This window comes from Tenrec ecaudatus, chromosome 1 (assembly GCF_050624435.1).
Source record: "Tenrec ecaudatus isolate mTenEca1 chromosome 1, mTenEca1.hap1, whole genome shotgun sequence".
Taxonomy (NCBI): Eukaryota; Metazoa; Chordata; class Mammalia; order Afrosoricida; family Tenrecidae; genus Tenrec; species Tenrec ecaudatus.
The window spans coordinates 21,929,907-21,947,332 of NC_134530.1; the positions used below are offsets into that span (position 1 = coordinate 21,929,907).

Genomic DNA, 17,426 nt, shown 5'->3' on the forward strand with positions numbered 1-17,426 from the left:
CTTCAGGTCCTCAGTTTATCTGACGCTCCGTGTGATCTGAAGAGGGTCCCCGGGGGCCCAGATGGCTAGTTGCTGGAGCACTCACTGAAAGACTGGTGGGTAAGCCCACCCAGAGGTGCCGCAGAAGGAAGGCCTAGCAAACTGCTTCCGGAAGTCAGCTGATGGAAATCCTGTGGCTCCTGACCAGGCATCCCCGCCTTCTCTTTCCACGGCGTCACCATGAGTTGGGGCCCGGCTCCACGGCAGCTGAGAGCCACCACCCACCTTGCGCTTACCCTTTCTGTGCCTCAGTTTTCTCCTCTCTAAAACGGGGCTCATAGAACAGGAGCACTGGTAGCTGAGGCACTAACGGGTTGGGCTGCTAACTGCAAGGTCAGCAGTTCGAACCCACTGGCCGCTCCACAGGAGGAAGATGAGGCTTTCTGCTCCCATAAAAGGTTCACAGCCTCAGCAACCCAAGGACTAGCTCTGTCCTGTTCTGCTCTCCAGTGTCGCTATGATTCAGAATTGCCTCAGTGACAGAGTTTCAGTATAAAACAGCCTTTATCAGCTAGAATGCGTGTCCCACAGAGACCACAAACAAGTGGTTGTTTGTTTTGTTTCTTTGATCACTGGATTGAGGGCTCTTACAGCTCTTAGAACAATCCATACGCCAACTGTACCAATCACAGGTTGCCATCATCATTTTCAAAGCATGTCCTTTCTACTTGAGCCCTGGCATCAGCTCCTCCTTGTTCCCAAGCAGAAGTTGCTTTTCTCACCATTCAGGGAGCTACAAGTCTAAATTCAGGGAGCCAGCTCCAGGGGAAGGTGTCTGCCATCTGTCCTCACTGAGGAATGGCCCTTGCTTGGCTCAGCTTCTCTTGCTTCCTTGCCAGTCTTCATGTGGCATCTACTTTTCTCCCATTTGTCTCTGTGCCTGTCCTATGGCGTCCCCACCTGGCACAAACAGTTAAGTACTCCATACCTAGATGACAGGTCATCGGTTCAAACCCACCTATCGGCACCTCCGAGGACAGCCCTGACTTCCTGTTCCTGAAAAGCCTGGGAGCACAGTTCCATTCTGCAGTCACCAATCACGATGCCTGTGTGCTGTACCTTAAGGCTCAGAAGTGATTAGGTTGAGGACCCACCCTGAAGTGGCTTCCTGAATCTAACAAAGGAAACTCAATTCCCAAACACAGGGGCATCCACAGATGTAGAGGTCAGAGTTCCCCTTCGGTCTGCACACAGCAGGGAACATGAAGGGTGCCAGTCTGTGAGCCTGGCAGATGGCCTGCAGGGCCGCTTGGGGCTGGTGCTCAGCAGAGATTGGAGACAGTGCTTACTGGCACCTATGTGGGGTCGTATTGGAGTGGGTGGTGGTCTTGATGAGGTGGCTCCTTGCAGAGGCATGAAGGTGATAGAAAACCGGGCCATGAAAGATGAGGAGAAGATGGAGATCCAGGAGATGCAGCTCAAGGAGGCCAAGCACATCGCTGAGGAGGCCGACCGCAAATACGAGGAGGTGAGTGGAGCTTGGCCGGGGAGAGCCTCGGGACTGGGGCAGCTGCCCTGCAGCCACATGTTGTCCCAGAGTCGACCCCTTGGCCAGAAAACTGCACCTCCCCCAAAGCCAATGGCGGTTCCACTCCACTCTGTTGGGGCATGAGGAGTCAGAATCGACTCTGTGCTGGCGAGCGAGGGTCCCCAGGGAGCTGTGTTTGGGAAAACACCGGGTGATCAGAGCGCCCTGACTCTGGGTAACACCGTGCAATCCTTTCTGACTCTTGGCCACCCTGTGTGTGCCACAGTAGAACCGCTTCCTGGGCTTTTCCGGGCCATCCTCTTTATAGAAGTGGACAGCCAGGCTTTTCTTCCGGGGCGCCCGCTGGTTGGATTGGAGCTGCCCACCTTCCGGTTAGCGGCTGACCGTGGACGGAGTGCACCCAGGGGCCCTTTGGCAGTACTGTGGGGCTAAAACCCAGATGGTCCTGCATCTGCAGACCAGAAGCCCACACCCACTTGTACACCCCCCTGGCCCTGCTCTTCTGCCCTTCCTCATCTGCCTCACTCCTGAGGCCCAAGGGGTGGAGAAGCTGCAGATACTGCTGTCTGGAAGGTGAGACGTTCTAGTCCACCCAGAAGAATGGCCTGGTGACCAAGCAGTGAAGCTCTGGACGAACAGCAAGGCTGGTGGTTTAACCCATCCAAAGGCCCATCGGAAGGAAGACCTGGCAGTCTGCTCCAAAAAGCTCACAGCCCGGGACCCCCCTGCAGAGCCAGTTGACTGCCACATGAGGGAGGGGTGCCGCAGTTGGCGGGCGTGGGGCCTGACAAGCAGGACTCCCTGAGCTGGGGATGAGGCAGGAAGCCCGCACTGCGGATGGGCTTCCCTCGGGGCCGGGAGACCTCCTGAAGGAGGGGGCCTCAGTGGAGGCTTTCTGTCTCTACAGGTAGCTCGTAAGCTGGTGATCCTAGAGGGCGAGCTGGAGAGGGCCGAGGAGCGAGCAGAAGTGTCTGAGCTGTGAGTGGCAGAACCGGACGGGCCGGGCCCGGCCCATGGGCGGGAGCTGTGGGTGTGGGGACCTGGGTCGCCCTGCTTGTTGCCTCCCTGGGTGATGGGGGAGGGTGTCAGACGGTGCCTGTTCCCCTGGCCCTGGAAAACAATGCTCACGTGCAGACTGCTCCTGCAGAGAGGGGGGTAGATTGGGCTGGGTCTCCGTGTGCCCAAGTGGATGGAGAAGAAATGCCATAACGGGGACAGGAGGTTGGTTTCAAGGACAAGAAAATGTATCGTCTCAGAGTTCCAGAAGCCAGACTTCCAAGTTCAGGGTGCTGACTCAGAGGAAGTCTCGGGGGAGGGGGGCGGGGGGCAGAGGATGCTCATCTCCTTTAGTGTCTCTTCCGGAGGCATCCACCGCCGTCAGTGCTGTGCCTTATCGGTTCCTCTCATGTCCCAAAAGGAATTGGCCTAAGACAGGCCAGCCCTGCACAGATGGGGCCTCGTTAACCCAACAAGGAAACCCGTTTTTCAAAATGGATGAGACCCGAACGCACAGGGGTTAGGATGCTAACTCGCATTTTTAGGGGGCCAGTGGCAGGTGGGGTGGACGCAATTCCGTCGATAACCACCCCATTTCCCAAGAGAGGGTCTCTGGGGAAGCCATGCAGCCCCTGTGGTGTCCAAATATCTACCTCCGGGCATCAGTTTGCCTGAGACACACACCTTCCTGGGGGAGAGGTGAGAAGTTCGCCCCAAATTCTCCCCGTTGGTGGAGGCCGAGGACTCCATCTCAGAGAGCTCCCGGGGGGCCGAGGGCACACCCGTCTCCCCTGAGTGCCCAGTGGAGGAGCTGGCTGCCGGCTCCCAGGCTCCTGCCCCGTCTCTTCCTCCCGCCTTCCGCAGCGGAGCTGGCCTGGGCAGTCACAGATTGCACAAGGCCGCTGGCTCGCATTGTCTCACGCTTGGCAGGAGCCCAGGGGCCCTTTGCAAACCTCTCAGAGACTGCCAGGCAGGCCGGGCCTCGGTCTTGGAGGATTGCCGGTGGGGGAAAGGGGGGTGATGAGTAAGGACACAGCCCTCCCTCCCGGAAGAATCCGCTGAAAAATGCGTTCCCACATTCCTTCCTGGGGCCCGGGGGCAAGGACATCTTTTCGGGGAGCCGTGGGTTCGTCACAAAAGCCCTTTGTCTTCTCTGGGCAGAAAATGCGGCGACCTGGAAGAAGAACTGAAAAATGTCACCAATAATCTGAAATCGCTGGAGGCGGCCTCCGAAAAGGTGGGTGGCAGCGACCGGCTGGTGGTCTTTGCTTCTCCAAGGATGGGGTGTGTGTGCCAAGGGGTGGCGGGAATCTGAACCTTTCCTTGTGAACAGGAGTTTCGGGGGACCTAGCAGCTAGGTTCGTTCCCTGTGGGGATGGGTGCCAGCGGGCTCAAGACCCTCCCCCACCCCGACTGCAGGCTCCTGGGGTCTGGGCACCCTCTTTGAGCTCCTCTTACCTGAGGATGCAGGATGAGATGGGGGAGCCCTCGCCTGCTCACCTTGTGGGAACTCACCTGGCAGTGCCGTGGAAGGAGAGGCCTGGCAATCGGCTTCTGGAAGGTCTTTAAAAGCCTACAGGGCTCAGTTTTACCCCCACACTTTGGGGTCAGAATCAACAGCAACGGGGTTGGTGGTGTGTGTGAGTGTGTGTGTATTAATGGTACAAGTGGTTAAAGCACTCGACGGCTAACTGAAAGGTTGTCAGTTCAACTCCGCGCAGACACACCGGACAGGAAAGGAGAACCGCTTCCCGTAGGTCACAGCCTTGCCTGTACCATCTTTCTGCCCCACATGGGCGGGGTCCCCATGCGGCAGGATCGACTCGCTGGCAGTAGTTTGCTTTTCCTCCGTCTGAGACTCCTTAGGGAGACCCTGGGCACAGCGGTGTGAGCACGCGGCCTGCTCTTACCCCAGTACCTCCAGAAATGCCTTCTCCAAGGCTGAGTGGCGGTACTGGGCTTTGTTGCGGGAGAAAGACAGGGCTTTCTACTCCCATAAAGAGTTAGTGTCTCGGAAACCCACAGGAGCAGGTCTGCCCTGTCCTATAGGGTGGTCACTGTGAGCCGGCATCGACCGGAGGAGGGCAGTCAGTGAGTTCTTGGGCTTTTTAGATGGGAGCCTTCCCCAAAGCAGTCTCTGGAGACAGGACCCGGCCCTGGGGGCAGAGGGAGGGCAGTGTCCCTGCAGAAGCCCGGCTTCAGATTCTCCCTCCTGCTGCTGCGCTCCATCTGCTACGAGCTTCAGTCTCACACAGTCCCCGCTTCCCTCCCTCCTCTGTCCCCTCCCCTTCCTTCTCTCCTCGGGAAGACCCCTTCTCGTTCATTTGTTATCATTCACTGCCACTGGGTTGCCTCTGACCTGATGACCCCTTAGCCAACGGAAGGAAACGGTGCCCAGCCTGTCGCCAGTGTGCCAGCCCGGCGCTGTGCACTGCAGGTCTCCCCTAACAGGAAGTCCTCCGTTAGAGCCAGAGAGCCCGCTGCGTTCTGTGACGACGCATGTGGCTTCCGTCGGCTGAGTTTCCGGGAAGGGAGGTCCATTTCCAGGCCTTTCCAACTAGTCTCTGTTGGTCTGGAAGCTCCTCTGAAACCTGCCCACCACAGGTGACCCTCCTGGTGTTTGAAATAGTGGTGGCATCGCTTCCGGCAACACGCAAGCCACCACGGTACGACACACTGACAGGAGTGGACTCCTCCTTCCAGCCCCGGCCGCCGAGTCACTTCCGAGGTCTCTCTTCGAGGTTGGCTGTGTCTCTCTGACGTGTGACCCACTGCTCTGCCTGTTGATCCCACCCAGTGTGACGACTGTCCGTTGCATGTCCACCATACTAGATTGTGACTTCCAACGACAGGTGTCTTAGCTCGCTTGTTCAGAGATGTTTCCCTGCTCCTGAGCCTGGTGCATTTGTGATAGTCGGGTGTGTGAGCAATCAATGCCGCACCAGGCCTGGGGACAGGTGTTACAAAGATAATCAATCCCTGAAGAGCTCGGGGTCTAGTCCAGTGGGCAAAAGCACATACCAAGTAACCCAAGTGATTTGGGAGTCAGATTGGGGGACCTTGATACTTTGACAAAGGTGCCCCAGAGGAAGTGACGTACGGAACAGTCAGGAGCATTGGTTCCAGAGCCAGGTCCAACCATGGCTCTGTTGCCCAAGAGCCAGGCCAGTGACCCTAGATCGTGACTTCACCACGGTGACTATGTCCTTGTCTCTGAACGTGGTGAGGATTCCTGTCCACACAGCAAGCGCTTGGCCTGGCTCTGGGCCCAACACAAAGCTAGATGTTGACATGATCCTCGGTGGTAGAATTCTCATCTCTACCGTGCAGGACACCGCGCAGGTCCACTGCGCAGTGGACCTCATGCACAGCCACCACCCACCCCGTCAGCAGAGACACGTGTGGCTGTGGGACGTGGCAGCGATTTTCAGTGGTGCTTTCAGAGCAAGAGGGATTAGGAAGAAAGGGTCTGGCTATCGACGTCCGAACATCAGCCCGTGAGAGCCCTGTAGCACAGCGGTCTGAGCTGGGGGTGAGGGGGTGTACACAGCCCTGGGGGAGGGGTGACAGCCGCAAAGCGTGTCACCATTCTGTGCGTGGGGTCTCATGAGTCCGGGGTAACTTGACAGTACTAACAACACTCATCTGAATTGAGCCTTGAAGGACACAGGGTCCAGCAGGTGGCCCTGGGGACAGGCCGTCGCAGGCTAGGCTGCACACACCTGGGAGACAGGAGCGAGCATAGTGCGACCCGCCCCCATGGAGGTGGGTGGAAGGTGGGGTTGGAAACAGACCAGGTCAGGGGTCTCAAGTGGCGGGGTCCTCCGTTCTGTCGCAGCCGGCCTGCCCCATCTTCAGTGCACCTTCTTCTTCTTACCTAAATTTCTTTTTACTGGACAATTACCCTCAACAAAATACACAGCGCCTCACGGATTTCTGCCGTCCACGACTGAGTTACACCGATGGTGTTCCTCAAGCCGTGTAGCCACTCGCCCAAGTCACTGCACGGCCGTGACCACCACCCCAAACACAGGCGCCTCCCTCCCCTGGTTGGTGGTGGAGTAGGTTCCGTCTGGTGGATTTTCGACTCGGAGAGATGCCGTGCGTTCTAGAGCGGAGCTGCTGCCCACCAGGGTTTTCTAGGGGGGCTGGCTAATTTCACTCCACCTGGACATTTCGAGGTTCGGCCAGGTGGTGGCATTTCTCCTGCGGCTGAGCAGTCGCTGTGAGTTGGAATTGCCTTGAGAGCAGTGGGCAGTGCTTTCTTGCGTGGAAGGGACCACGTGGCGTTTCCCCGGCATCTGTGGACAGACACGTGGGTTGTCGCCACCTTGTGGCTCTGGTGGAAAGGGCAGCCGTGACCCCTGGTCGCTTCTTAGCGGCTCCTGGCGTGTTGGCCTGAAGGACTTTTTTCCAAGGGCTTTGGAACCTGCCTTTGCTCCCCCCACACCCCGACCCTCACCCCCTTTTGCTAAAGCTGTGTTTCATTCTCCCCCATAGTATTCTGAAAAGGAAGATAAATATGAAGAAGAGATCAAACTGGTGTCTGACAAACTGAAAGAGGTAAATATGAAATATGGGCCCACCCCAACTAGCCCCAGTTTCCTGGGGGGTGGGCAGGGGGGCAATCCCAAGCACCCATGGTGACACCTTTCTCCCTGTCCAGGCGGAGACCCGCGCCGAGTTCGCAGAGAGAACAGTTGCCAAGCTGGAAAAGACCATCGATGACCTGGAAGGTAGGCACTTCGCCCCTCAGTGGGTTTGCCCTGCTCCTCCCGGGAGGCTGCATCCCCCAGCCAGTCGGGGGAGGCCCCCGGAGGGGCTGAGTGGGGCCCACCGCTCCCTTTCAGAAAGTCAAGCGGTGATAGCGCATCTGGCGGTCTGAGGCCAGGGAATCGGGGAGTGGAACTCCCATTCGGACTGGCGTTGGCATTTTCAAGGAATGAAAAATATTCTCTGCTTAATTGGCCCCACATGTGAGAGTCCAGACCCAAAGACGGCGGTCTGGTTTGGCGCTTTTTTTTTTAAGTCTTTAGAGATTCTTGTAGCTTGGTCATTCCTGAGGGACGCTTTGCATTTTTTATTGAGCGGCACTCCCTGGGAGGTCAAAGCTTATGGCAGGATGAGAAAATGGAACTATACAAGATTGTTAGGTGGGGGGGCGCCTCTTTCTCCACAAGCCTTTGGAGGCTGCCTGTTAGAGTCCCCTGAGCAGTCCAAATGGTCAAACGCCTGACTGTGAACCAAAAATCTAGATCGCTGCCGGGGGTGAAAGGCCTGGCTCTCCGCTTCCAAGAGGCTGTCTGCTCTGGAAAGCCTGCGGAGCAGTTGGACCCTGCTCCTGTGGGAGTCGCCAGGAATCAGAATCCACTTGTTGGCTGCCGGTTCTGGTGAGAGGCCTGAGTGAAGGCGGCCAGTCTGGCGACAGTGTATTTATTACAGCATGGGCTGGTGGGGTGCCTGTTTTTAAAAAGCTGCCCCGTGGTCCTTCATGGAATAGTCTGGGAATTCCAGAATCCTGAGGTCCCAACAAACATCCTTCCCAGTGGCCTATCTGCACACAGAAAGGGCTTATAGCGCATTCCGCCGCTTGCACATCCCACTGTTTGGTTGGGGGTGGGTGGGTGGGTGGAGGTTTCCATATAAGAGAAAACGCCTCATTCCAAAGGATAACCTTTGGTCTGGTGACATCATTGGAAGCCAGAAATAACTGGGGCGGGAGGAGTGGAGCTCTGTCCATTGGTAGTCCCCAGCTACCCCCCACCCGGTGGGGCTTCCAAACATATAGCGCTGAGACCGGACCTTTTGTTTCTCTTGGTGCTTCATGAGTCACCTCCCTCTCTCCCAGTTCACGCTTGGTTTTCTCACTTTTTCCTTTTCTTTTCCTTTCCCTCACGTGGCGCATCTGTGACCCTCCATCCCGACCCTCGCGCTGTGCTCTGTTCCCTGTACCTCTTCTTCCGAACTCTCTCCCCCGGGGACCTCCGCCGTCTCTCTAGACGAGTTATACGCTCAGAAGCTGAAGTACAAAGCTATCAGCGAGGAGCTGGACCATGCCCTGAACGACATGACTTCTCTGTGAGGAGCCGCTCGGTGCTGCCCTCTGCCCTGGCGGTGCCGCCGCGGGCGGTCGGCCTCTTCCTCTGTGCCTCTGCCCCTAGGGGTTGCCGGGGGCACCCGCTCGCTCCCTGCTTCTGATGTGCCTTTGACCGCTTGGCAAAATAAAGACAGGTGGCCCTTGCCTCCACGTCCTCTCGTGTTCGCGGTGCTCCGCTTGCCGCTTTTGAGCCGTGGCTGGGAGGCCCCTGAAAGGAAGTGGCTGGCCGTGCCAACCAGGAGCTGAGTTTCCAAAATTGCTCCATAAGTGGTTGGGTGGGAAGGTGGATCATGCCCGCCTGAGGCTCTCCTGCAGGCATGGAAACGAAAGCCAACTTCGCTGGGGCCCTCCAGCGAGCTGCCTGGCTCACTGCAGCTGCGTGCATGCTAGTGGTGCCTCTTTCCTTAAATTGAAACCGTCTTGAATGGAGCTTGCTCCCCGGGAAGCCTCACGGCAGCGTCTTAAAATTGCCACAACTGGCAAAGACTTCTACAAGGAGGCTGCCCTCCAAGGGGGCTCGGGCTACAGATTCAAAGAGCAGCAGCGGCCTTCTGGTCTCCTTGTTCCTCCTTTTCTTGTGTGTCTTCTGTGCAAACAGCACCCAGGGGTCCCTGCATCTTCACTGTTGGTGGCACTTCCATCCAGCTCCCCAAGCCAAGAGACAGTGCCCCCACGGGGCCTCACCTCTCTGCACAAAGAATTAAAGGGGGCACCCCATTATCAGGGTCACAACACAGCAGACTGGGTCACTGGCTTCTGCCCTTCCCGACCTTGAGGGAACCATGACCGAGAGCCTTGGCTCTGGCTTACCAAGAACTGGAAATTGGCCTGCGGGTGCTAAGAAGTCATACTGATCTTGATCCCCCACCCCCGCCCCAAGATATTCCACATTCCAGTCTGTCCAGTTTTGCTCAGTGACACACACCTCCTCAGAGTGTCCCAGAAACGGTGACTTTCCAAACTTTCCCTTCTAGCTGAGCTGGCACGAGTTTTCCATTGGAGCGTTTTTTATTCTGGTAGTTTGCTGAGTCACTATGATTTGTGGTGGCGTCGATGGGTGGCACGCTGGCTAAGCACTTGGCTTACTAGCTGAAAGACTGCTGGTTCAAACCTGCCCAGGGGTAGGGTGGAAGTAAGGCCTGGCGAACTGCTTCGGGAGAGACACAGCCGTGAAGACCCTATGAAGCTGTTCTACGCTGTCCCCGGGGAGGGGGCCTTTGGTTGGGATCCACCCAGTAGCAACAAGCAGCACAGCTTGCTAGGCCTCCTGTGTCTTTTTTCTTTTCTTCTCCAAGGTGGGAACCCCTTTCCCAATGTTTCCCTAGATGATTCTTCCAAGACACATCTCCCCTACACAACTCGCAGCTGTCTAACCCTTCGCCTCTCTCTGCTCACCACCCATCCTGAACCACACTGCCCTGCACAGGCCCTTGAGAAAACAGGTCCTTGGCAGGGCACATGGGGTGGGCCTGGAGGAGGGGCTACTTCTGGGGGTTTTCCAGAGAGTTTTCCCCTCCGCCCTTTGACAGAAGTGCAGCCCTGCCCAGCCGGTCATTCCGCCTGAGGAAGCACCGAGGTGGAGCTTCACGGGCAGAGATTTGTGCCCTGGAGTTCTATGCAGGGCAGTTCACACTTGACGGGAAGGCGGCTTTATTTCAGGTGGAGTCCCTTGGGTAGGACTATTCGCCAAGAGGTTGGGGACTCGAACCCACACGGAGGCACTTTGGAACGCTGGCTATCAGCTTCCAAACGGAGCACGTTTCTACGGTGATGTGCACGGAGTCACCAGCGACTGGATGACGACTGATGATAACAGAGAACAAAAGATCTGGCTGGCGAGGGGTGGGGAAGTAGGACTGGTAGTCCAGCAAATCAGGAAACCGCAGTTTGAATCCCAGCCCCACACGCTATTCCACCTTGTGCGGCCTGGAGTTAGCTGCCTATCTGCAAAATCCAGGCAGCCGCTCCAGGTTGTGGTGGCCCCTAAGTGAGATGATGGAGAAATTGGCTCGCCTGTACCAGACCCGGGACTCGATGACAGGCTGTCCATCCAGCCTGGGTCAGTGCAGGCAGGCCAGTGTTCTCTGGGTCACGGCAGCATGGGTTTTGTGGTGATGCCAAGTCATAGGCATGGGTCAGTAGTGGCCGGAGGAAAGCTGCCGTGCTCTGCACTGATTCTCAACCACACTCCCCACACACACGACCTTTGGAATTTTCCTGGCTGATCGTATCAGACCTTTATGAGACCTTTTAGCTGACTCAGCCTTGGCCCAGTCCCTTATCAGTTGTCATGGGTCTACACACCAGCTCCCCTGTGCTCTGTCACGCACAGCACTGGTTGGCGGTTTTACTTTTGTTTCCGTTGTATGTCATCAGCTCAGCCACTTACTGGCAGGCCTGTAAGCCAAACGAAGGACGGGTCCATGGGCGTCGAGTCGATTCCAGCTCCTGGAGACATGGTGTGATGGAATAGAATTACTTGGGGGGTGGAGGGGGTGGTCCTTGGCTGTAGTTCTCACAGGAGCAGTTCGTCAGGCCTTTGTCCCACAGCACCACTGCTGTCTCACTCGCTCACTGCTCTCGGGCTGACTCGGACTCACAGGGACCCTGTAGGACAGGGTAGCGCTGTCCCCGTGGGTTTCCAAAGCCATACCTCTATATGAGAGTAGAACATTCATCTTTTTCTCGTGGCTGGTGCTTTCAAACTGCTAACCTGCGATCAGCGTCACACCTTGTTACCCAATACATCACGCACTCAGTCACTGTCATGAGTCAATTCTGATTCACAGTGACCGCTGTTGAGGAGGGTGGTTCTCAACCTGTGGGTGCATGCAACCCCTTTGGGGGTCCAACGGCCCTTTCTCAGAGATCACCCAATTCATGACAGTGATGAAGTAGCAACAAAAATAATCTTATGGTTGGGGGTCACCACCACATGAGGAACTGTATGAAAGGGTCACGGCATGAGGAAGGCTGAGAACCACTGCTCCTTTGGGGGTTTCGAGACTACAACTTTTTATGAGAGTAGACAGTATCGCCAGCCACATCCAACTCCCTGCTATCAAGTCAATTGCAACTCACAGCGACCCTCCCAAAGCATTTTTCCAAATTCACTGCCCTCCCGTTGATGCCGGCTCATAGCGAGTGGCCCTATAGGGCAGGGTAGCTCTGCCTCTGAGTTTCTGAAACTCTTAACTCTTTACAGGAGTAGAAAGCCCGTCTTTCTCCCATGGAGCGGCTGGTAGTTTGGAACTGCTAACCTTGCAGTTAGAAGCCCAACGTGTAACCACTACTCCTCCCACAGTGGACCATATTCTAGTTTTAAATCTCAATCATGTTGCATATACCTGGGGTTTGACTTTATGGCACTGCATGCACAGACACCCAATTGTGACACAGCGATTTCTAGAAACTCCAAAGGAAAGATGGGTTGTAGAAGTATATTTTCTTACCAAAGACTTGAGGACCCATGGACTGGCACTCAGGGACTATCTGAGGAGCCCTGGTGGCACAGTGGTTAAGCACTCAACTGTTAACCACAAAAGATCAGCCACTTGAATCTGCTAGCTGGTCTCAGGGAGAAAAGATCTGGCTTTCTGCTCTCACAAGGAAGATAGGCTTTGAAACCCTCTAGAGCAAGGTGTGTGTGTGTGTGTGTGTGTGTGTGTGTGTGTGAGAGAGAGAGAGAGAGAGAGAGAGAGAGAGAGAGAGATTGGGGTGAGAGTTTACATAAAGGGATGATCAATATTACATTCAGCAATTTTGTAAACATTTTGTTTCAGCTCATCCACTCAATGTACCATCTCCTATCCTCCTTCCTCCTCTCATTGTTTCCTGCTTCCATTTCCCCTCCTCTCTAAACCCTCTGAACCTGGGGTAAATACTGTCCTTTTGATGGTGGATTATTCTCACGCGGGGGTGAGTTCCGTTCCAGATCTCGGGGTGACTAAGGGCCATAGTCTTGGGGTTCCCACCAGTGTCTCTCTGACCAGTAAGCTGGGTCTTTTTAAATTATTATTATTTTGAATTCTGTTCCATATTTTTCTCCCACTCTATCCAGGACTTGATAATGTGATCCTTTTCCAAGTCGTTGGTAGTGGAAGTTGGGCACCATTCTAGTTCTTCTGGGCTCTGGGTTGTGAAGACTGGTATTTGAATGGTCCATGAGTCTATTGGACTAAATCGTTTCCACGTGCCTTTAAATTTTGATTACTCTTCTTTGTATGGGGAGAGACCAATATTTGCACCATGGATGTCCGCTCATGAACCTTTAAGATGCCAGTCGATATTCACCAAAGTAGGATGTTCAACATTGTCTTTGTGAACTATGTTCTGCCAGTGGACCTTGGTGTCTCCCGGAACTGTGGGCCTGAGCTTCCCATCGAGGCGTTTGGTTGTGTCTAAGAAGTTTTCATAACCCTAGGGGATAGTTCTCCTCTGTCACATGGGGCACGTTTAGTTGAACTGGACTTAACAGCACCCAATACTAACAGTAGATCGCTGTGGTTACTCGTTGCCGGTGAGTCCCTTCCTAACCACAGTAACCCGAGGCTTGGCTGGGCACCGTCCTCACAATTGTTCCTGTGCTTGAGTCCATTGTTTGCAAACTGCAGTGATTTCATAGCAGTCAGTCCCTTATTATCTGAAAAGGCTTCAAAACACTGCCAGCTAACAAAGGGCTGTTCTAGCACCCATTTTTAATAAAAGGCATCAGCAGTATTTTGGATTCAAGTCTCATGTTTGGGTAGCATGAAGTGTTTCCCATGTGCGCCTCCTAAGGAATCCATCACCACACATTGTATCCGTGTCCCCACTTCATGGGAAAACTGAGACCTGGGTAAGGTGAGATGACACAACTGGGCTTATATCCAGGCATTCTGTAGCTGCCAGATTTAAATTAAAAATACAAAACGAAACGAAACAGGACACCCAGTTAAATTTGAATTTGAGATTCCTTGTGTGTGTGTGCGCACACTGCAGGCAGTACTTGGGAATACGATACTAAGAGATTCTTTGTGTCTCATCTGAGATTCAGATGTAACTTGGTGCTCTCTATTTTATGAAAATGCTCTGACTCCCAAGTGTTGATACCTGGTCCCCAGTTGTCCATGGTGGGTGGTTGTAGTTGAAATACAAAGTGCTCTCCCCGGTATGGATTTCACTCTGGCAGTTTGGGGCTTAGGAAGCTTTAACAAAGATGCGTATTAATTTCTGTTTCCCCTCACTCTTAATCCTTACCAGAAAAACTCGCCCAGGCCAAAGAAGAGAACGTGGGCTTACATCAGACACTGGACCAGACGCTAAATGAACTTAACTGTATATAACCAAGACAGAAGAGTCTTCTTCCAACAGAAACTCCAGCGCTCCGTGTCTTTCTCTTCTCTTGTAAGAAGTTCCTTTTGTTACTGCATCTTCGCTTTGCTGGAAATGTCAAGCAAATTATGACTCCATGACCAATTGTTTTGTATCAGAGAAGCTTTGAGCACCAGTTAAATAATGTCCTTCTTTTTTCCCCAATGGCACCAGCTTTTTCAGCTCTCTCTCTCTCTTTTTTTTTTAATCCTTATGTTGCATTTATTCCTAAAATAGGCAGGATATTTCCTATTGAGTAGACTTTCTTCAGCTTGAGGGTGTTTGGCTCCTGGGAGCATAAGAGGATTCCCCTCTACCCACACATACTTGCAAGAACACAGTCGATTGGCTCTTCGTGAATCAATTGCAAAGTTTGGAGAACAAGGCCTTCTTTCTGGGCCACCATTCTTCAGACGGCGGGAGGCTAGGGACCGTCGAGTTACTATGGGTGGGGATTTTCCATCCAGGAGTGGGGGCAATGACCACAGTGGGAAGTTATAAACCACAGATCGATTAGCCTAATCCTTGTGGCCCTTTTCCACACTCCACTGGGCAGCAAACATCCTCTGAGCAGCCAGCATGAGAGTGTTTGGGAAATAGTCTTGAGAGCCGCCCAAGTGTTTTCTGAACAATCCTCGAGGTTATGTGCTTCTGCGGGTTTCTTTCCTTCCCGAGTGGGCCTTTGAGATGTCTTTTCCAATAATGACCCATGCTTCTCTGCTCTGGTGTGAGGCCATCTTTCTCAACAGGGATGAATAGGGTGGAGTTCAGTCCTCCCCAGGCCCGCCATCTCAAAAAACCTGCTAGCCACCCATAAACTGGACCAAAGTGATTTTCGCTTAACAAACACTGGGCATAAGGGGCCTCTCAAAGTAGAGGTAAAAGAGTAGCTGGCCCAGCTTGATCTCCATACTTCAGGGCATAGCAGGTTGAAGAGTACTGGTGTAAGACTTCAATTCCTTCTTCAGGACCAAGTAATAAGAGACCAAGACACTCCTGATGAGACTGGATATGGAGTTGTAGACGGGGCTGCACATGTTGGCTTGGTTATATTTCTGCTTTCTCCATTATTAGCATCTCAGAGCTGAAACATTCCACATTCCCCAGCAGAGCAGGGGGGGGCCCAAGTCAAGTTTACAATCCCGGCCAAAATCACCTTGCTTTGAGTTTATCCACCTCCTCTGCCCCTCACTCCTATTTATTAAGCATCACACTACCCAGGAGATACACTAGCAATTGTGTAATTGACTTAAGATCCATACTTTTCATTTACGATTCTTGCAACTGTATCATATGTAATAGTATCTCTTTTTCTACATTTTGGTCAAATAAATTTTTACATAAACTATACATGTGTCCGTTGTAGGATGTGTGGGGGCAAACCAACGCCTGTGTTTGCAGGTTGGTGGCAGGGAAAGGAAAGAGAACGGTGGCGTGACTTGGCAAATGTTTGCTTTATGCCACGGCGCCATGATACAACAATCACGTTCTTCATCCTGTGGATGACAGCGCTGTGCCTTGGTCACACACAAGCTCCCCTTGGTCACACACAAGCTCCCGGGCTTCCTTCTCCCCCATCCTGCCTGAGGCAGGCGGTCAAGAATGAGTTGAATTTTAATAGCTGGAGATAGCATCAGGGACGACCTGCTCAGGAATGCATGAGACCTGTTTGGGGGAAGTTTTCTCTGTGGGGCAGAAGTAGGAAAGCTGGGTCGAAGTAGGAGACAGGGTGGGTCGAGACTAATGAGAGAGATGAAATAATAAGGAAAATCCACTCTGCCTTCATTTTAAAGGAAGGCCCCTAGAGGAGGGGAAAGAGCTTTGGTGGCATAGTGGGCTATGCTTGGGCTTCTAACCACAAGCTCGGCAGTTCAAAACCACCAGCCATTCTACAGGAAGATGAGACTTTCTACTTCTGTAAAGATTGTCTCAGGAATCCACAGGGGCAGTCTACTCCGTCCTGTAGTAGGGTCACTCTGAGTCAGAATTGGCTGAATGGCAGCAAGCTTGGTTTGGGTGAGGAGAAGGGGAAACGAGCCCTCATGTGAACAGCTGGGTTGCTAATCAAGAGGTTGATGCTTCAAATCCAACCAAGTACTCGTCAGGCAGACCTGGTGATCTGCTTCTGTAAAGTTCACAACCAAAAAAGATCCTATGGGGCAGGGTCTCCTCTTGCCACGTGGGTTGCCATAAATGGGAATCAACTTCACAACCCATGACAATGGCAACGAAAGGGGGAGACGAGACAGGAAAGCTGGCTAGGAAAGTAGTTCAATAATCCAGGACCATGGCCAGGAGACAGGAGCAGAGACCATCTGAAGGAACCATCCTCAAGAGGGATGAGACCACTGCCCGAGTGACAATTGGGTTTGGGGGAAGGAGGCCTGGTGATGAGGTGCTTCGAGGGAAAGGGCCCAGCTGCTAACTGGAAGTCATCTAGGAGCATCCGTTGCACCCTTGGCCTCTAGGAAAAGGGACTCCAAAGAGGACAATCAACGTCACAGAATCATACAAGTAGACATTCCAGAGACAGTGCATCTTGCATTTCACCTATGTCTGTCCCAATAAAAAGATTTGTTATAGGGGAAAGGAGAAAAACAAAACAAAACACCTTGGCCTCTCAGGCTTGCAGATGTACAATACAAAACCCCCCTTTGGAGCTTGGGAACGTCACTAACTGCTAACCTTATGGGACTCACTACTATACTGCCACTGAGTCAATGCTGACTCATGATGACCCTACAGGCAGGGGAGGAGAGCTCCGGTGCGATTCCAAGACTTGAATCGACTCTACGGGAGTGGAAAGCCTCATCTTTCGCCCACGAAGTGACTGATGGTTTCAAACTGCTCACCTATGTGCAGTTATCAGCTTAACCACTACCTCACTTCCCTCCCTGCGTTGGTGTGGAGGTTAATACATGTGCTGAGAACATGGCTAAGCAAGGAACAGGCTCATGGGTTATAATTACGGTCATCCTTGTGCTCAGAGCACCCTGGGGCATTCCTTACCCCAACCCTGCCCCGAGGTGGCCACTGGAAAATAGTGCCTCCGGCTGTAGGTTGTTTACGTTTGTTTCTCAGATCACTTTATTGGGGGCTCTTACATCAATGCATGCATCAATTTATCAAGCGTATTTGTACATATGTTGCCATCATCGTTTTCTAAACATTTATTTGAGCCCTTGGTATCAGCTCCTCTTTTTTCCTGCCTTCTCCCACCCTCGTGAACCCTTCATAAATTATAAATTATTATTATTTTCATATCTTACATGACCGCTGCCCCCCCTTCACCCACGTTTCTGTTCCGTGTCCCCCTCGGTTTTTAACAAGCGGAATGGAATGATCTCCCAACACTGATGGAAAAACTACCGAGGCAACCAGAAACCGGGCACTGGAGGTGCCCAGCCTGCATCAAGTGGCGCACTAGCGTGTCACACGCTGTCATGTCCAGGC

The 17,426-nt window shown here is 53.4% G+C and overlaps 1 protein-coding gene across 2 annotated transcripts in view; it reads left to right on the forward strand.

Moving 5' to 3' along the window:
* Positions 1–15,321, forward strand: part of TPM4 (tropomyosin 4) — a 33,169-nt gene extending 17,848 nt beyond the window's left edge. For both annotated transcript variants that reach the window (XM_075548469.1, XM_075548475.1), the window contains 6 exons: positions 1,390–1,507; positions 2,436–2,506; positions 3,686–3,761; positions 7,025–7,087; positions 7,191–7,260; positions 13,863–15,321. In XM_075548469.1, the coding sequence (XP_075404584.1) occupies positions 1,390–1,507; positions 2,436–2,506; positions 3,686–3,761; positions 7,025–7,087; positions 7,191–7,260; positions 13,863–13,945 (481 nt within the window). In that variant the 3' untranslated portion in view covers positions 13,946–15,321. The remainder of the gene's footprint in view (positions 1–1,389; positions 1,508–2,435; positions 2,507–3,685; positions 3,762–7,024; positions 7,088–7,190; positions 7,261–13,862) is intronic.
* The last annotated feature ends 2,105 nt before the right edge of the window (positions 15,322–17,426 follow it).